Source organism: Delphinapterus leucas, chromosome 1 (assembly GCF_059928025.1).
Source record: "Delphinapterus leucas isolate spDelLeu-1000000601 "Yukka" chromosome 1, BTC_Dleu_Yukka2, whole genome shotgun sequence".
Classification (NCBI taxonomy): domain Eukaryota; kingdom Metazoa; phylum Chordata; class Mammalia; order Artiodactyla; family Monodontidae; genus Delphinapterus; species Delphinapterus leucas.
The window spans coordinates 76353393-76374596 of record NC_143129.1 but is presented as its reverse complement, the minus strand read 5'-3'; the positions used below and the strand labels follow the sequence as shown (position 1 = coordinate 76374596).

Below are 21204 nucleotides of genomic sequence, written 5' to 3'. Positions count from 1 at the left end.
TAAATCCTCACACAGTTTCCCTGCCAAGTCCTATTACCCACAGGAGGGCAGCCATTACCTTGAACTTGAATTGTTAGAGGTTTTGAAATGTCTCTCGTTATTCCCCAAAAGTGTTTCCTAGAAGCAGTACAATGATATTTGCCATTGTCCCTGGAGACTGAATTTAGTGTGAAGTTTGATATATAACTCTTCCTAATTTCTTTTTTATTTTTGTATAAAACTGTTTCACTTGTTGCTTCTCTCCCCTGGCATCTCAGAACAACATCATCTCCTTCAAAGACAGGGTGTGGAGCCTGGATGATCAGTCTGTCTGCAAAGAGTGGAGGAATGCAATCAATTTATTTCCTGATGCTTGTTTCTTCAAACTCTCATTTCTGCCCATGAAGAAAGAGCTGCAATCCTATACATACCTGCAACTGTCCTCCATCAACATTTCCACATGATCCCAAAACCCAGTTCTCCCTTGTCCTAGGATAATGAACTAATTTCCAGAAAATATCCTTAAGAAATCCTCATACATATTGTTAAAAGAGAAGTTTTATACCATACATTTCTTCAGACACAAGTCCCTTTTTCCTGGTGACTTCCCCCATACTTACCAATACTTACCAATACTTCCTACCAATACTTACCAATACTTCTCTGGATGGAGAGGATGGACAAGGCAGCATCCTGTTGCTGTCCTATCTCCTTATTTTCCCCACTGGGGTCAATACATCAAATATCCTCATGCCTGTTTACAGCCCTGCCTAGGCTCCCTGCATTAGCCTAGCCCTTAGACATCCTGCCCAGTGGTTTAATTTCAGAGGCTCCCTCCTTTCTTTCCTCACCAGGTAAAAAATCCATATGTACGGGGTCACTGGGAGAAGATCTTCGAGTCTTGCATTTGTAATATCCAGTCTTGTGTATTTGGATCTCTTCAGATTTATTATCCAACAAATGATCATTATGATACCAAGATATGTCTCCTTGGGCTGGAGAAAGGGAATCTCTGCATGTGAGAGTCACTCTGTCATTTTTGAAGTTTGTGGACCATGGAGGATTGAGGAGAAGAAAAGCTTTTGGAGTTACTCCTGAATAGGAAATGGAAAGACGAAGGCAGGTAAAGGTGAATGAGAGGTGGGTGGAGCGTAAGGAAGGGCCCAGCTGCAACTAGGAGTTTTTCTGGGCTAAATCCTATTAGGACCAGGGCTGGAAATGGAGCAGACACAACTTGGGGAACTGCCTGGGACAGAATCTGTTCTTTGTCATTTTTTGCCTAGTAGCAGTGGGTGGGTAGGTGTCATGCGGGATAGGTCTCAGGTTCCTGGTATGGGCTCAGAAAAGTTCAGGAGACATGATTCGTAGTTGGGCAAACACTGTGAGGGCCTCTGAAGGTGGGCTGATTCTGAAATGCTCTTGTCCTATACATTCCTGTCAAGGTAAAAGTCAGCCTGCGATGTATATACCTCAGAAGCAGTTTCTAGACTCTGAAAAACCAGTACCTACTTGGTTATTAATATCTAATGAACAAGATTTGTTTCACTTACAATTCTTTTAAACTTTGCTTAATTTGAGAGTCTATGGGGAAGGCAACATTTTTCTACTCTCCGCCTAAGGTGAGTATAATCAGTAATTGATACAGGATATAAAAAATTTGAACAAAGGGGCATGGACTGCTTGCATAATCATATTTGTATATATAATTGCAACTAACCAATGGGACCAGAAATTGAAACAGTGTAGTGACATGAGCTTCTTTCGGAGATGTACAAAGATTTGGCTTTAGCATTTTCCACTGTGAATAGGATATATTTCTATGTTCTTTGATAGTGGTACCAGCTTGGACATACAGAGGGGTCTTAGGGAATAGAGGAGATCAGATCTGAGTTTCTCTCAATATCAGCCTCCTGCCTCTGCCTTTCCTTCTGCAAATATTTCCTTCCCCTCCGCACTGTGGCATTCGGTAATAGGGAAAGAACTGAAGACTGGAGAAGTCAGAGGAGGGTGTGCTCACCCACTAATGCAACAGGTGTGACCTCGGAGTAGCAATACCACTGATGTTGGCACATCACCACAGGCCTCATTTATGGGTCCAGGCAGTGCTGGCTGGGAGGACCAATGCCCAGAGACCAGGAGGAACAGAGAAAAGGGAAAACTGACCTGATTGATCTCTTCCAGGAGCTGTGAGGGAGCCAAGATGTAAAGGTTAGCACAGAGCAATGTTTTTCAAACCTTTTCACTTACACAATTTGAGAAGTGTTCCAACAACCCAGCCACAACCACTTCTTCGGTTTTTCCTTCCCATTTCTTTGCCCCTATTCTATGATACCCATAGTCCCCAAACAAAGAAACAAAAAAGAATAGCCTATAATTTATTGTATAAACATGAATGACTTGTACCCACAATCCTGACTCTTCTCTTTGCTATTTAATACTTAGCAGCTTCATAGTTCATTCCCCCCTGTCTTCCCTAGCCTGAACTCAGCCATGTAGAGACAGAAAAGGCCTTGGAGAAATGGTTTCTCCTCCCCTCATTACTTGGGTACTCTTCCTCCTACATTTTCAATCTCTGGCTAAATGCTGGCTTAAAGTCTCAGGAAGCGGGGTCATATTTCTCAGTAGATCTTCCCTTACTCAACTGAATTTTGAAAATAATTGTTTATGTGAGGGATTTAGAAGGGGTTTGGTGGAAAGAAACATCCAAGCTTCCGATGAGATGAAAAAGAAATGGTTGAAGAATCAAGGGTAATATACTTGGTTTGCTCTGTTGGCTTTGGTTTTCCTGGGACCCAGCTCTGCTCATTCTTCATCTCTTGTGTAAAGAAAAAAGTGTTGCCTGCCATTCCAGTTCTACAGTGATCAAGCTATTAGCCATCGTAGTTGCCGACAGACAGTGTACTCTGAGGAATTCAGGATGAAGAAAGACAGGAAACATTCTGGGCTTTGGATATATTGGCCCTTAGACAGTTAAGATGCATATCTAAGGGAAAGTTTCAAATGACCCCAGATTCTTGCATCTTCCCATACAGAGAAAAGCACTAAAATCGGTGAGATTTCTCTTCTTTGTGATTAGCAGTAATCTTTTGATGCTTGACTACATGTTTTACCAGCAAAAAGTTTATATATATCCTGGCTCCTCCCTTACCTCTTCAGAGCAGTTCCTCAGAGCTATCTGAGAGGCTGTCTTCTGGGCTATAGTCTTCAATAATTTCCCCAAATAAAACTTAACTCAGATTTCACATTGTGCAGTTTTCTTTCAGTCAATAGTTTTGGTGACCACAAAGGGACCCAGAGCAGACTTCACTCCTTTGCCTGAGGATCAGGAGCCTTGGTACCAGCAAGAGCCTCTTGTGCCCATTTGCCTCTTCCATGAGTTTAGAGAAATTTGGGTGAGTCTCTCCTGGTTCTCGGATCTCACAATTATTATTATTATTATTTTGGTTTAAGGCCCATGTTCATCATGTCCTTTATTATATCATCCATGCATATTAAGACTACAAATGACTTTCAGCTACTTAAACATATAATCATGATATAATGTCCATGGCTTTATAGAGTCCCAGCATAATGTTTCATATATTCTTTTTTTTAAACATCTTTATTAGGGTATAATTGCTTTACAGTGGTGTGTTAGTTTCTGCTTTATAACAAAGTGAATCAGTTATACATATCCATATGTCCCCATATCTCTTCCCTCTTGCGTCTCCCTCCCACCCTCCTTATCCCACCCCTCTAGGTGGTCACAAAGCACTGAGCTGATCTCCCTGTGCTATGCGGCTGCTTCCCACTAGCTATCTATTTTACGTTTGCTAGTGTATATATGTCCATGCCACTCTCTCACTTTGTCCCAGCTTACCCTTCCCCCTCCCCGTATCCTCAAGTCCATTCTCTAGTAGGTCTGCATCTTTATTCCTGTCTTGCCCCTAAGTTCTTCTGACTATTTTTTTTCTTTTTTTTTTTAGATTCCATATATATGTGTTAGCATACAGTATTTGTTTTTCTCTTTCTGACTTACGTCACTCTGTATGACAGTCTCTAGGTCCATCCACCTCACTACAAATAACTCAGTTTTGTTCCTTTTTATGGCTGAGTAATATGCCATTGTATATATGTGCCACATCTTCTTTATCCATTCATCTGTTGATGGGCACTTAGGTTGCTTCCATGCCCTGGCTATTGTAAATAGAGCTGCAATGAACATTTTTGGTACATGACTCTTTTTGAATTATGGTTTTCTCAGGGTATATGCCCAGTAGTGGGATTGCTGGGTCATATGGTAGTTCTAGTTGTAGTTTTTTAAGGAACCTCCATACTGTTCTCCATAGTGGCTGTATCAATTTACATTCCCACCAACAGTGCAAGAGGGTTCCCTTTTCTCCACACCCTCTCCAGCATTTATTGTTTGTAGGATCTCCCAATTATTGGTTGATGATCCTGAGTTAGTTCTATTTTGTGGTATATAATAGGGATTTGTCCCCCCCTCCCCCTGAGGCAGGAGATAGATGGGCCCCAGGTTAAACATTTACAACTGGCCTCCCATTTACATTTCATGAGGCAGGAAAACATGGGCTTCGGGCTGGACACTTACAGCTAGACTTCCGTTTGCATTTCCTAGGACAGGAGATAGATGGCCTCCAGGTTAGACATTGAAAATCAGTCTCCTGTTTGCTCTCCGAAATGGAAGCAATGACAGAGACAGTGTAAATAGCCAGGCTTCATCTCCTTTGGACACCTTCAAAAGCTGAGGGGTGATCTGACAAGCCCAACCACACGCCGCCCGGGCTGGGAGTCTCCACTCTGTGTTCAGTTCTGTTCATGTGTACATGTGTGCAAGTGTGTTTGTGTGTGTACGTGTATGCATGTAGGGTGTGTACAGCTGAATAACAGGAGAGGATCTGCTGGGTTCCAGCATCCTGTGTCCCCCTCCCCGGCTGCCCTTGCTCGGGGCCACCTTAAGATAACAGTCATGGCTGGAACAGAGAGGGGCTAAACCTTGTTTGAGTAAAGGGTCAAGAGGTCACACATTTCCCCTTCTTGGGGCAAGGGACACATTGCACATGGGCAGAAAGTCTCCTTTAGGGTCAAAAAGGAGGGCTCACCACCCCATAATATGTGATGCTAAGGCCACCCCATAGGCCTTTGGGCTGAAATTCAACTTGGAAAAAAGTTGCACACACATGTTGGGGAGGGTCCTAGGGCATGTCAGGTGTGGAAAAAGAAGCCAGATAATTGGCCAAAGGTAAACAAAGACCCGGAAGAACTGCCGTATATAAACGACTTAACTGCCTCTTTATCTTCTCCTTAGGGAGGATGCCCACACCTTTTCTCTCGGGGCGTGCATCTCTGCCTTGCTAAACAAACTGTTTCTCTGTGTTGTCTCCCTCTTGTGCTATGTCTCTAATAATAAACTTTGTACCTGTTTTTACAGTTTTTACCTCCATGAGAAATGCATTTTTCACTGGGGGCAAGAGCCATGGGGTGTGGTGGCTATGATTCCTGGTTTTCATCCAGGCTACCCGGGTTCAATTCCTGGGCAGGGAATTAAGATCTCGCTTCATGCCACCACTCACTTTTGCCTCTCCAAAATCACCTCCACCCCGGTTTAAAGATACTGGGGGAGCCTGGTTAAAAGATACAAGGATTTATTCAGTTGAAAGACACTGAGCCTCTGGGCTGGGTAAAATGAAGGGCATCAGAAAGCCAGCCTCCAACTAACACTCCAGCCATGTTTATGTACATATGGAATTTATACTTACAAATATTGAATACTTGTTTAATTGGGAATTAAAGGAAATCTTGCCCTAAAATGGCCAAGATAGGGTTCTTTTGACATTCTAAAAATGATTAGAAGAAAGCCAGCTTGATAAAACATCTTTTCAAAATTTTGACCTTAAAGGAACAAAAGCCCTTCTAGGAGGAACTTGCATTTCTCTCCCTGTGCTTTTGAGATGTAAATGTTATATCTGATCTTCTTAGGCATTTTATTCCGTGTTTCGAGAGCTTGGTCTTTGCCATCCGGAAGGTACACATATGGTGTACATTTGGCAGCCAGCTGAATAGATTGGGATTCCAAGCAGTCATCTTGTCTGGCTATGCCAGCTCTCAGGAAAATTTGTTATAAGGAGTCCCAGCCCATAAGGGGCCTTGTCATCTCAACCTTTGTTTTGTGTACCTGCACAAAAAAGACCTTTAGTTTCTTAGACTATTATGGGGAGTAAACTTTCTGTATTTTAAGAAGGCTGCATTCTTTGCGCTCTCTTGTGGGGTTGCCTCTTGCGTCTTACTGGTTCGAGTTGCTATTAAGATACTATTCATCAATGGCCAGACATTGGATTCTTTAAATTGGAGAAACTTCTAAATTGCTAAATTTTTAGAGAGCTCTCATTTTAAACAGCTGTTTTATTGGTGCCTATGAAAATACCAAATTAAAAGGTAGATGCAAAATATATATATATACATACATAAGTAAAACAGGTAACCTTAAAAACTCCCTTAGTTTAAGGGCTTCCCTGGTGGCGCAGTGGTTGCGAGTCCACCTGCCGATGCAGGGGACAGGGGTTCGTGCCCCGGTCCGGGAAGATCCCACATGCCGCAGAGCGGCTGGGCCCGTGAGCCATGGCCGCTGAGCCTGCGCGCCCAGAGCCTGTGCTCCGCAACGGGAGAGGCCACAACAGTGAGAGGCCCGCGTACTGCAAAAAAAAACAAAAACAAAAATACAAAACAAAAAAAACCTCTCTTAGTTTAAAACTAACAAATAAAAATGTTTTAGGAAGCCTTATTTGTGGTCTCAGCTTCCCTTCAATGGTTCTTGCAGATGCTAATAAAAACATTAGCTTAATTAATGTTAATTAGGTTGATTAACAGGAGAATAAGAAGAAACTGAGGGGAAAGTCAAGAGACTTCTTCCCAACGAAGTGAAAATTTTAAAGGGACTTATCCCAACAGAATGGAAATCTTTAGATGATTATTAGGAAATGGGATAAATAAAATGGATTTTGATAGGATTAAAACAAAAGTTTTGACTACCTGGGGTTGGATAGACCAAAGGGACCCCCCAATTAGTCCCCCCAACATTAAAGTGCACTCTATTAACCCCTATTTTGAAACAAAATTTAAAGGCTGGAAGAAAATTACACTGAGATACCTGACTAGCATTTGCTTGGGACAACAGTGAGATCAATTAATGAAGTTAAGATTAACAAAAGGGCCTGTGTCCCTTGGTTTGACCCCTCACTGGGAACCCCAAAGCTTTTTATACAAAAATGGATAAAATGGCCAGGGGATAAAAAGGAAAGTTTCTGGACTCCTTGTAAGACCAAGACTTGTTGATGGGGTCCTAATGGAGGCTTAAGTTAAAGGTACAATAGTTATAAATTTGAAATAAAATCTTATAAAAACTGATGTATTTGAATGGCATTTATATAAGATAGTTACATCTCTTTTGTCTAATTGTACTGTGGGATAGACATTACATCTCTATGAGGAATGCTTCCCCTGACTGGTATTATAAGACAGGGCATATAAATCTGCCCCTTAGGCAGTATTAATTAAACATACTAAAAGAAACCAATAGGGACTTCCCAGGTGGCACAGTGGTTAAGAATCCGCCTTCCAATGCAGGGGAAATGGGTTCTATCCCTGGTCAGGGAACTAGATCCCACATGCATGCTGCAACTAAGAGTTTGCATGCCACAACTAAGGACCTGGAGAGCTGCAACTAAGACTCAGTGCAACCAAAATAAATAATTAATTTAATTAAAAGTTGATTTTTTAAAAAAAGAAAGAAACCAATATAGTTACCTGTGCGCACACAGCATAAAGTAAAAACGGGGCCCCAACATTCAGGGACTAATAAAAGCAATAATAAATATTTTTTGCCCCTAGGGTAAATTGCTCTGTTTAATTTGTGCATGCACAAAGAGGGTCTTTGTAGAATACCTTGTGCATAAATTTTTGAAGGCATGATAAATTGAATCCCAAAGTTCTAGAACATAGAACTCTTGATTTCCAGTTTAGCGGAAAATCTTCTTGCTGATATTAAAAAAGCAAATGAAAGAAAATGTAATTGGGCAAATCAATCTTTTAATATCATTTAGGCAGCAGACCAGTTCTTTGGCGAATTAAAAGCAACTGTCTTTGTCTTGCCAATCTACAAATCAGAAATGTAAATACAGCCCACAGTGACCTGAGACTGAGCCTAATTAGCTCAATCAGGTTGAACCTGAAGCTGAAGAGGGAAAAAAGGAAAAAAGAGGCCTTTTATCAATAAAACTCAAACTGTTGGTGCTCTTGCCTTCTGAGATGGCCCACATTCTGTCTGTGGTGTGTGTTTCTCCCAGGGCCGTCTTGCCTTTTGAGAAGCAAATAGCATTCTGCCTATGGAAAGTGTATCTCTCTAAATAAACTCAGCCATAAAAAGGAATGAAACTGGGTCATTTGTAGACACGTGGATGGACCTAGAGAGTGTCATACACAGTGAAGTAAGTGAAAAAGAGAAAAACAAATACCGTATATTAATGCATATATGTGGGATCTAGAAAAATTGTATAGATCATCTTATTTGCAAAGCAGAGAGACGTAGAGAACAAATGTATGGATACCAAGGGGGAAAGGGGTGGGGGTGGGAGGAATTGGGAGATTGGGATTGACACATATACACTACTGACGCTATGTATAAAATAGACAACTAATGAGAACATACTGTATAGAACAGGGACTCTACTTAATGCACTGTGGTGACCTAAATGGAAAGGAAATCCAAAAAAGAGGGGATATATGTATGTGTATAGCTGATTCACTTTGCTGTACAATAGAAACTAACACAACATTGTAAAGCAACTATACTCCAATAAAAATTAATCAAAAATATTAAAAGTAAATAAATAAATCCACTTCTTACCTATCTAAAAAATAAATAAATAAATAAAAACTAAACAAGGAACGAGGGGAAGATGGCGGAAGAGTAAGACGCAGAGATCACCTTCCTCCCCACAGATACACCAGAAATACATCTACATGTGGAACAACCCCTACAGAACACCTACTGAACGCTGGCAGAAGACCTCAGACCTCCCAAAAGGCAAGAAAGTCCCCACGTACCTGGGGAGGGCAAAAGAAAAAAGAATAAACAGAGACAAAAGGATAGGGACGGGACCTGCGCCAGTGGGAGGGAGCTGTGAGGGAGGAAAGGTTTCCACACGCTAGGAAGCCCCTTCGCGGACGGAGACCGCGGGTGACGGAGAGGGAAAGCTTCGGAGCCGCGGAGGAGAGCGCAGCAACAGGGGTGAGAAGGGCAAAGCGGTGATTCCCACACAGAGGATCGGTGCCGACCAGCACTCATCAGCCCGAGAGGCTTGTCTGCTCACCCGCCGGGGCGGGCGGGGCTGTGAGCTGAGGCTCGGGCTTTGGTCGAAGCGCAGGGAGAGGACTGGGGTTGGCGGTGTGCACACAGCCTGCAGGGGGTTAGTGCACCACGGCTAGCCGGGAGGGAGTCTGGGGAAAAGTCTGGACCTGCCGAAGAGGCAAGAAACTTTTCCTTCCCTCTTTGTTTCCTGGTGCGTGAGGAGAGGGGATTAAGGGCGCTGCTTAAAGGAGCTCCAGAGACGGGTGCGAGCCGCGGCTAACAGCGCGGAACCCAGAGACGGGCATGAGACGCTAAGGCTGCTGCTGCCGCCACCAAGAAGGCTGTGTGCGAGCACAGGTCACTATCCACACCCCCCTTCTGGGGAGCCTGTGCAGCTCGCCACTGCCAGGGTCCCGTGATCCAGGGACAACTTCCCCGGGAGAACACACGGCGCGCCTCAGGCTGGTGCAACGTCATGCCAGCCTCTGACGCCGCAGGCTCGCCCCGCACTCCGTGCCCCTCCCTTCCCCCGGCCTGAGTGAGCCAGAGCCCCCGAATCAGTGGCTCCTTTAACCCCGTCCTGTCTGAGCGAAAAACAGACGCCCTCCAGCGACCTACACGCAGAGGCGGGGCCAAATCCAAAGCTGAGCCCCTGGGAGCTGTGAGAACAAAGAAGAGAAAGGGAAATCTCTCCCAGCAGCCTCAGAAGCAGCGGATTAAAGCTCCACAATCAACTTGATGTACCCTGCATCTGTGGAATACATGAATAGACAACGAATCATCTCAAATTGAGGAGGTGGACTTTGAGAGCAAAATTTATTATTTTTTCCCCTTTTCGTATTTTTGTGAGTGTGTGTGCGTATGCTTCTGTGTGAGATTTTGTCTGTATAGCTTTGCTTCCACCATTTGTCCTAAGGTTCTATCCGTCCGTTTTTTTTTCTTCTTCTTGTTTTTAAAAAAGAAAATTTTTTTCTTAATAATTATTTTTTATTTTAATAACTTTATTTTATCTTACTTTATTTTATTTTATCTTCTTCTTTCCTTCATCCCCTCCTTCCCTAATTCCTTCTTTCCTCCTTCCCTCCCTTCCTCCTTTCTTTCTTTTTTTTCTTTTCCATTCTTCCTTCCTTCCTTCCTTCCTTTCTTTCTTTCTTTCTTTCTTTCTTTCTTTCTTTCTTTCTTTCTTTCTTTCTTTCTTTCTTTCTTTCTTTCTTTCTTTCTACTTTTTCTCCCTTTTATTCTGAGCTGTGTGGATGAAAGTCTCTTGGTGCTGCAGCCAGGAGTCAGTGCTGTGCCTCAGAGGTGGGAGAGCCAACTTCAGGACACTAGTCCACAAGAGACCTCCAAGATCCACAAAATACCAAACAGCAAAAATCTCCCAGAGATCTCCATCTCAACACCAGCACCCAGCTTCACTCAACAACCAGCAAGCTACAATGCTGGACACCCTATGCCAAACAACTAGCAAAACAGGAACACAACCTCACCCATTAGCAGAGAGACTGCCTAAAATCATAATAAGTCCACAGACACCCCAAAACACACCACCAGATGTGGACCTGCCCACCAGAAAGACAAGATCCAACCTCATCCACAAGAACACAGGCATTAGTCCCCTCCATGAGGAAGCTTACACAACCCACTGAACCAACCTTAGCCACTGGGGACAGACACCAAAAAAAACGGGAACTACAAACCTGTGGCCTACAAAAAGGAGACCCCAAACACAGTAAGATAAGCAAAATGAGAAGACAGAAAAACACACAGCAGATGAAGGAGCAAGATAAAACCCACCAGACCTAACAAATGAAGAGGAAATAGGCAGTCTACCTGAAAAAGAATTCAGAATAATGTTAGTAAAGATGATCCAAAATCTTGGAAATAGAATGGACAAAATGCAAGAAACATTTAACAAGGACCTAGAAGAACTAAAGAGCAAACAAACAACGATGAACAACACAATAAATGAAATTAAAAATACTCTAGATGGAATCAATAGCAGAATAACTGAGGCAGAAGAACGGATAAGTGACCTGGAAGATAAAATAGTGGAAATAACTACTGCAGAGCAGAATAAAGAATGAAAAGAACTGAGGACAGTCTCAGAGACCTCTGGGACAATATTAAACACACCAACATTCGAATTATAGGGGTTGCAGAAGAAGAGGAGAAAAAGAAAGGGACTGAGAAAATATTTGAAGAGATTACAGTTGAAAGTTCCCTAATATGGAAAAGGAAATAGTTAATCAAATCCAGGAAGCACAGAGAGTCCCATACAGGATAAATCCAAGGAGAAATATGCCAAGACACATATTAATCAAACTGTCAAAAATTAAATACAAAGAAAACATATTAAAAGTAGTAAGGGAAAAGCAACAAATAACACACAAGGGAATCCCCATAAGGTTAACAGCTGATCTTTCAGCAGAAAATCTGCAAGTCAGAAGGGACTGGCAGGACATATTTAAAGTGATGAAGGAGAAAAACCTGCAACCAAGATTACTCTACCCAGCAAAGATCTCATTCAGATTTGATGGAGAAATAAAAACCTTTACAGACAAGCAAAAGCTGAGAGAGTTCAGCACCACCAAACCAGCTTTGCAACAAATGAGAAAGGAACTTTTCTAGGCAAGAAACACAAGAGAAGGAAAGACCTACAATAACAAACCCAAAACAATTAAGAAAATGGGAATAGGGACATACATATTGATAATTACCTTAAATGTAAATGGACTAAAGGCTCCCACCAAAAGACACAGATTGGCTGAATGGATACAAAAACAAGACCCATATATATGCTGTCTACAAGAGACCCACTTCAGACCTAGAGATACATACAGACTGAAAGTAAGGGGATGGAAAAATATATTTCATACAAATGGAAACCAAAAGAAAGCTGGAGTAGCAATTCTCATATCAGACAAAATAGACTTTAAAATAAAGACTATTAGAAGAGACAAAGGAGGACACTACATAATGATCAAGGGATCGATCCAAGAAGAAGATATAACAATTGTAAATATTTATGCACCCAACATAGGAGCACCTCAATACATAAGGCAAATACTAACAGCCATAAAAGGGGAAATCGACAGTAACACATTCATAGTAGGGTTAAACACCCCACTTTCACCAATGAACAGATCATCCAAAATGAAAATAAATAAGGAAACACAAGCTTTAAATTATACATTATCCAAGATGGACTTAACTGATATTTATAGGACATTCCATCCAAAAACAAGAGAATACATATTTTTCTCAAGTGCTAATGGAACATTCTCCAGGACTCATCATATCTTGGGTCACAAATCAAGCCTTGGTAAATTTAAGAAAATTGAAATTGTATCAAGTGTCTTTTCCGACCACAACACTATGAGACTAGATATCAATTACAGGAAAAGATCTGTAAAAAATACAAACACATGGAGGCTAAACAATACACTACTTAATAACGAAGTGATCACTGAAGAAATCAAAGAGGAAATAAAAAAAACCTAGAAACAAATGACAATGGAGACACGACGACCAAAAACCTATGAGATGCAGCAAAAGCAGTTCTAAGAGGGAATTTTATAGCAATACAATCCTACCTTAAGAAACAGGAAACATCTAGAATAAACAACCTACACTTGCACCTAAAGCAATTAGAGAAAGAAGGACAAAATATCCCCAAAGTTAGCAGAAGAAAAGAAATCATAAAAATCAGATCAGAAATAAATGAAAAAGAAATGAAGGAAATGATAACAAAGAACAATAAAACTAAAAGCTGGTTCTTTGAGAAGATAAACAAAATTGATAAACCATTAGCCAGACTCATCAAGAAAAAAAGGGAGAAGACTCAAATCAATAGAATTAGAAATGAAAAAGGAGAAGTAACAATTGACACTGCAGAAATACAAAAGATCATGAGAGATTACTATAGCAACTCTATGCCAATAAAATGGACAACCTGATAGAAATGGACAAATTCTTAGAAATGCACAACCTGCCAAGACTGAATCAGGAGGAAATAGAAAATATGAACAGACCAATCACAAGCACTGAAATTGAGATTAAAAATCTTCCAACAGGGCTTCCCTGGTGATGCAGTGGTTGGGAGTCCGCCTGCTGATGCAGGGGATGCAGGTTTGTGCCCCAGTCCGGGAGGATCCCGCATGCCGTGGAGCAGCTGGGCCCGTGAGCCATGGCCGCTGAGCCTGCGCGTCTGGAGCCTGTGCTCCATAGTGGGAGAGGCCACAACAGTGAGGCCCACATACCACAAAAAAAAAAAAAAAAAATCTTCCAAAAAACAAAAGCCCAGGACCAGATGGCTTCACAGGCGAATTCTATCAAACATTTAGAGAAGAGCTAACACCTATCCTTCTCAAACTCCTACAAAAAATAGCAGGGGGAGGAAAACTCCCAAACTCATTCTACGAGGCCACCATCACCCTGATACCAAAACCAGACAAGGATGTCACAAAGAAAGAAAACTACAGGCCAATATCACTGATAAACATAGATGCAAAAATCCTCAACAAAATACTAGCAAACAGAATCCAACAGCACATTAAAAGGATCATACACCATGATCAAGTGGGGTTTATTCCAGGAATGCAAGGATTCTTCAATATACGCAAATCTATCAACGTGATACACCATATTAACAAATTGAAGGAGAAAAACCATATGATCATCTCAGTAGATGCTAGAAAGCTTTTGACAAAATTCAACACCCATTTATGATAAAAACCCTGCAGAAAGTAGGCATAGAGGGAACTTTCCTCGACACAATAAAGGCCATATATGACATACACACAGCCAACATCGTCCTCAATGGTGAAAAACTGAAAGCATTTCCACTAAGATCAGGAACAAGACAAGGTTGCCCACTCGCACCACTCTTATTCAACATAGTTTTGGAATTTTTAGCCACAGCAATCAGAGAAGAAAAGGAAATAAAAGGAATCCAAATCGGAAAAGAAGTAAAACTGTCACTGTTTGCAGATGACATGATACTATACATAGAGAATCCTAAGGATTCTACCAGAAAACTGCTACAGCTAATCAATGAATTTGGTAGTGTAGCAGGATACAAAATTAATGCACAGAAATCTCTGGCATTCCTATACACTAATGATGAAAAATCTGAAAGTGAAATCAAGAAAACACTCCCATTTACCATTGCAACAAAAAGAATAAAATATCTAGGAATAAACCTACCTAAGGAGACAAAAGACCTGTATGCAGAAAATTATAAGACACTGATGAAAGAAATTAAAGATGATACAAATAGATGGAGAGATATACCATGTTCTTGGATGGGAAGAATCAACATTGTGAAAATGACTCTACTACCCAAAGCAATCTCCAGATTCAATACAATCCCTATCAAACTACCACTGGCATTTTTCACAGAACTAGAACAAAAAATTTCACAATTTGTATGGAAACACAAAAGACCCTGAATAGCCAAAGCAATCTTGAGAACGAAAAACGGAGCTGGAGGAATCAGGCTCCCTAACTTCAGACTGTACTACAAAGCCACAGTAATCAAGACAGTATGGTACTGGCAAAAAAACAGAAAGATAGATCAATGGAACAGGATAGAAAGCCCAGAGGTAAACCCACACACATATGGTCACTTTATCTTTGATAAAGGAGACAGGAATGTACAGTGGAGAAAGGACAGCCTCTTCAATAAGTGGTGCTGGGAAAACTGGACAGGTACATGTAAAAGTATGAGATTAGATCACTCCTTAACACCATACACAAAAATAAGCTCAAAATGGATTAAAGACCTAAATGTAAGGCCAGAAACTATCAAACTCTTAGAGGAAAACATAGGCAGAACACTCTATGACATAAATCACAGCAAGATGCTTTTTGACCCACCTCCTAAAGAAATGGAAATAAAAGCAAAAATAAACAAATGGGACCTAATGAAACTTCAAAGCTTTTGCACAGCAAAGGAAACCACAAACAAGACCAAAAGACAACCCTCAGAATGGGAGAAAATATTTGCAAATGAAGCAACTGACAAAGGATTAATCTCCAAAATTTACAAGCAGCTCATGTAGCTCAATAACAAAAAAACAAACAACCCAATCCAAAAATGGGCAGAAGACCTAAATAGACATTTCTCCAAAGAAGATATACAGAATGCCAACAAACACATGAAAGAATGCTCAACATCATTAATCATTAGAGAAATGCAAATCAAAACTGCAATGAGATATCATCTCACACCAGTCAGAATGGCAATCATCAAAAAATCTAGAAACAGTAAATGCTGGAGAGGGTGTGGGGAAAGGGAACACTCTTGCACTGCTGGTGGGAATATGAATTGGTACAGCCACTATGGAGTACAGTATGGAGGTTCCTTAAAAAACTACAACTAGAACTACCATATGACCCAGCAATCCCACTACTGGGCATATACCCTGAGAAAACCATAATTCAAAAAGAGTCATGTACCAAAATGTTCATTGCAGCTCTATTTACAATAGCCCAGAGATGGAAACAACCTAAGTGCCCATCATCGGATGAATGGATAAAGGAGATGTGGCACATATATACAATGGAATATTACTCAGCCATAAAAAGAAACGAAATTGAGCTATTTGTAATGAGGTGGATGGACCTAGAGTCTGTCATACAGAGTGAAGTAAGTCAGAGAGAGAAAGACAAATACCGTATGCTAACACATATATATGGAATTTAAGGGAAAAAAATGTCATGAAGAACCTAGGGGTAAGACAGGAATAAAGACACAGACCTACTAGAGATTGGACTTGAGGATATGGGGAGGGGGAAGGGTAAGCTGTGACAAAGTGAGAGAGTGGCATGGACATATATACACTACCAAACGTAAAATAGATAGCTAGTGAGAAGCAGCTACATAGCAGAGGGAGATCATCTTGGTGCTTTGTGACCACCTAGAGGGGGGGGATAGGGAGGGTGGGAGGGAGGGAGACGCAAGAGGGAAGAGATATGGGAACATATGTATATGTATAACTGATTCACTTTGTTATAAAGCAGAGACTAACACACCATTGTAAAGCAATTATACTCCAATACAGATGTAAAAACAAAACAAAACTAAACAAAACAAAAGCAAACAAACTCAAACTACTTGAAAGCCTCCCTCACCCAAAATCGAATTAACGGCCTCCTTAAGGATTTATCAAGGCCAGATACAAATCTCAAAGTCTTTTCTGCAAATAGTAAAAAGCCTTAATTATCTGAGCAAATAAATTTAACTTACACCAACTGTCATTTATAAATTAGTAAGTTTATATTGTAATACCTGATTCATGACTCAGATTTAAAATGAAGTTATGAGATCTCTAGTTATGTCTGTTTATACATCTGTGTGTACATTATACATATGATACATAATTACCTTCAGATAGTATTATCAAAATTAAATTTATAGAAGAGCTCTATCTAATTGACTTAAAAGTAGCATTTACAAATTAAATATTTTTAAATGTAGTAGAAACTAACCCAAATGAATTTCAAGTTCACATATCTGGGAAATATTCAATATTAAATTAATATTCAGTATTAAAGTTCAAGTTTGTTGGTTTAATTAATACAGATATGTCTTACTTTTATTACACTTAGCTTTACTAAAAGTCAAATAAGGTCATATTATCTCTATTATAAAATTTATCAGTGAGAAAAATAGCTTGGGATGGTGGCTGACTTGGTGTCATGTCTCAAAGTTTTCATGGATAATCTAAACATAATTGTTCAGAACAAATGAATTAAATAGATATAAATGGGTAAGAGCTTTTAGGCGAACCCTTGAAGAATAATTATGTTTTATGGTATATCTACTTAAAAATAGTTTCTCTAGATTTTTGGTAACTTGAAACTTTAGAATTTTGGTAAGTGAATTTAAATGATGGAAATTTATTAAATACCTAGACCATTTCCAAATAAGATACTGAAATATTAATTACTGAATATAGGCTTCATTTTGCAGAGAAACTAAAGATATTTCGGACTATTAATAAAAATGTTTGGTGCCACACTAAAAAATAGTCTATAAAAAGCACATGTTTTTAGAAATCATAAATAATATTTGTAAGTTTGCCAATCTACAGAATGCCAATGTAAAAGACAGTGCATCGTTGCTTACTTCTTAGCTTTTACTAGAAATTACAGTACTTAAACATTAAGAATCCTAATTAATATACATAATTAAAACTAATAAGGGTAACAACTTTGCATGAAAGGAAAAGGACATAAAGAATGAACATTTTGTTATGGGAAAAGAGAGTCATTTTGTTCTGGAGAGAAAAAAAGGAAGAAAAAGCACTGGACTAAATCTGAAAGTAAAAAAGACAGTTACAGAAAGTTTGTGGGAAAGGAACCCTGAGAAAAGAGTTTTGTGCATGGTCAGGACTGGCTAAAATTAAAATAAAATTTAATTGAGTAAATAAGTTTAAATATTAAAAGTAAGCTGGTACAAAACTAGAATTTGGTTTTCTCTCCAAGGTCAGAGAACAAAGTTTTCTTGGAATATTGATCTGCTTTTGATAACAGATTGTAAAGTTTCTTTATCTTTTAAGTAATTTGTTGTAGCTTTCTGTATTTGCCTTTAAAATCTTTAATGTCACGTTGGTTGAGTGAATAAGTATTGTTTTACACTGACCTATGATCCTATTTGACCACGTGTTTTAAAAACCTTTTGATATCTTTGACAAACTTCCCAAGTCAAATTCCAAATGAATTCTCTTGACTTCTAGCTAACTTTGTGATGCTTCAAAGGGCCACTGAAACATCCCAAAGAGAGATATTAAACTAATTAGGGTTGTTGAGTATGTTAAATTACATGGGAAATATTGTCAAATAAGTTGTGATAAACTTTCTTAGGCTATATTATATGGGTATATGTCATTAATATAGAGCTTCTAAAAATTATATGAAATTCCTAAAAATCCGATATGTCCTGGTATAGTGTTATTAGTCATAATTCTAATTATTATCTTAAAATGTTGTATGTCACAGAATGTTGTATATTCTTTGTCAGTTATGTTGTAATCAGATATTTAACCATGCCATTTAAAATTTTTTGTCTTTTATAGACAGTCATTTTTTATGCTTTTACAAAATCAAGATCTTCAAGATTCACAGAAAGGACTTTTTGACAAATAAGGTTTTTGATGACTTGTAGATCATACCACTGAACTGGGTAAGAAATTACAAAACTCTAATGGAAAACCTGGTGACTTCGTCCAGATCAGCAGGAATCAATTACATGGGACTGAATGAACTAATAAACACAATTTGCATTTTATAACTTTTTTCTGAAATATTACTGACTTTTAATATTTATTTTCCAGAAAACCTTTCCTCTTACACTATGACCTACAAAAAAATGATAAAGTATACCTTTGTAAACAAAGATGAAATATTTAGCTTTTTCTCTCTACCTGATCCCTCCAGAATTTGGCTTTTCCAGCTGGCTCCCCTCTGGACTTTATAGCTTATTGCAATCCAGATTACAACTAGTTATACTCATCATTATTTTAATCTGTTCTCTCTTTGTTGTTTTCAAACTATGCTTTTTGTCTCTCTCTGCTCCACTCTGAGCTATATTACTTATATTCTGTCTATTTTGTAATATTGTTGTTTCTTAAATTACCTGATGTGTAACCAGGCCTCCAACAAAATTAATGATGGCTAAAAGTCTTGAGGCAATGATCACATATATAACTCTATACAGAATAATTGTAATAGTGCAACTCTAGATATGGGAAGAAGTAACAAGAGAAAAACATTTCCTGGATCATAATAGACTAGTAAGACAGATGATCCAGAGAATTTTAGGTTATTAACAGGGCCTAATCCAGATATAGCACATGAATGGCCTATCACTGAGATCTTCGCCTTACTTAGGAATAAGTGTTCTTAGCGCCACGGGACAAATAGGTCATGAAATGCCTCCCAAACCTTGGTCGAATTTATGACCAACAAAGGGCACTGTAAAGAAAAAAATGTTGCATGCCATTCCAGTTCTATAAGGATCAAGCCATTAGCCACTGCAGTTGCCCACAAACAGGGAGCTCCAAGGGGAATTCAGGATACAGAAAAACAAGAAACATTCTGTGTTTTGGATATACTGGTCCTTAAATAGTTAAGATGTATATCTAAGGGAAATTTTTATTTTTTGTGGTATGCAGGCCTCTCACTGTTGTGGCCTCTCCCGTTGCGGAGCACAGGCTCCAGACGCGCAGGCTCAGCCGCCATGGCTCACGGGCCCAGCCGCTCCACGGCATGTGGGAACTTCCTGGACCGGGGCACGAACCCGTGTCCCCTGCATCGGCAGGCAGACTCTCAACCACTGCGCCACCAGGGAAGCCCCTAAGGGAAATTTTTAAATGACCCCAGATTCTTACATCTTCCCATACAGAGAAAAGCACTAAAATCATTAAGTTGAGATTTCCCTTCTTTGTGATTAGCACTAATCTTTTGATGCTTGACTACATGTTTTTCCAGCAAAAAGTTTGTATATATCCTGGCTCCTCCCTTACCTCTTCGGAGCAGTTCCTCAGAGCTATCTGAGAGGCTGTCTTCTGGGCGATAGTCCTCAGTAAGTTTCTTAATAAAACTTAATTCTTAGCTTTTATGTTGTGCATTTTTCTTTCATTTGACACTTGCTATCTGTCTCTGAACCCCAAGTGGAAGCAGAAACAGAAGCTCCTTGGTCTTCCCTGGATGACATTAGGAGCTGAGACCCCTGTCCCAGTCCAACCCATCTACTCACCCAGGATCAGCAGTAGCAGCCACAGAAACATGGGGATGTGGCCTGGCTGAGGGCAGGGAAAGTCTCTCTCACCACAAGCCAGGCTTCTTTCTCATCCACGAAAGAGGACAGAAGGGAGGTACTCAGATGAGATCTGCAAGAGTTAGAAAAGGGGAAGTAAAAAAATAATATCTTGCCTTGGGTTCTGAAAAATTAACACAACTACCTTCCTAAATGTTGTTTGTATTTCAACCCCAGCAGTTGTGCAGTTTTAGACGTTGACAGTTATCTTCTAGCAGCTCAACTCTCTCTGGAGAAATGTCTCCAAAGCTGTGCTGGGTTCTCTGAAATGCCACACTATAGATTTGCTAGTATTCAAATAACTTTTTTTCATTTTTCAAATGGAAAAACCCTTCCATTACCTTGAATTCATACAACATCTGGTTCTGCATAAGGCTCCTAATATAGACATACCTGGTGACTGTGGTGTCCTGCTATGTTTTATGGTGTAAGTCACAAAAAGTCAAAGGGTCAAAGCAGACACAAAAGCCTTTTGACTTTACATAAAGTGGCACAAAGTTGTTGAGGAGGAAAAATTTTTTAAAATTCACCAACTACAAAAGGAGCTGCCCCTAAATTCCTCCCAGATCTGTGCAAATTAGGAGATAAAAGAACAAGCATTAGGTAGGAAACTGTTTTGTGCCCCATCTCAGCCTATAACCAGTGCTGTGCCTGGGCAGGCCCTTGTGACCCTCAGCAATAAACAGGAAGAAACTTTGGGAAAAAAAAGTTTATTACTCATAGGTCCTGGAAAGCTTTTATTGGGGTGGAGGGTGGGGCTTAGTGTTTTGAGGGCTCACTCTTTATTGGTGAATTTAAAATATAAAAGCCAGAAGTTAAAGCACAGGAAGAGAAAAAAACAAGAGGCCCAAATGGTCAGTTATCAAAATCAACCAATATCTCTAAAACAAAGGAGCCTGGGGGGCAAAGGAGGGCGGTGGGGTGGGCTTTGGTGCTGCTTTTTATCTAGTGGCTGGCAATGTGTTTATTCAAAGTAGCTCTTTGAAGTGGATGCCTCAGCAATCAAAGTTTAAGTCGGGCACTTGCATTATGAAAGAAAGAACAACTGTTAGGCCCA

General features: G+C 39.9%; 1 protein-coding gene across 2 annotated transcripts in view; it reads right to left on the bottom strand.

Annotated features, from left to right (window-relative positions):
• FCRL3 (Fc receptor like 3) overlaps positions 1 to 20834 on the bottom strand; it is a 46584-nt gene extending 25750 nt beyond the window's left edge. For both annotated transcript variants that reach the window (XR_016393562.1, XM_022559346.2), the window contains exons 1-4: positions 20088 to 20834; positions 2143 to 2163; positions 831 to 1073; positions 59 to 310 (exon numbers count right to left, since the gene is read on the bottom strand). Coding sequence is in view for 1 of the 2 variants with exons in the window: in XM_022559346.2 (XP_022415054.1) it covers positions 59 to 310; positions 831 to 1073; positions 2143 to 2163; positions 20088 to 20118 (547 nt within the window). In the remaining variant the exon portion in view is untranslated. The remainder of the gene's footprint in view (positions 1 to 58; positions 311 to 830; positions 1074 to 2142; positions 2164 to 20087) is intronic.
• Positions 20835 to 21204: the final 370 nt, after the last annotated feature.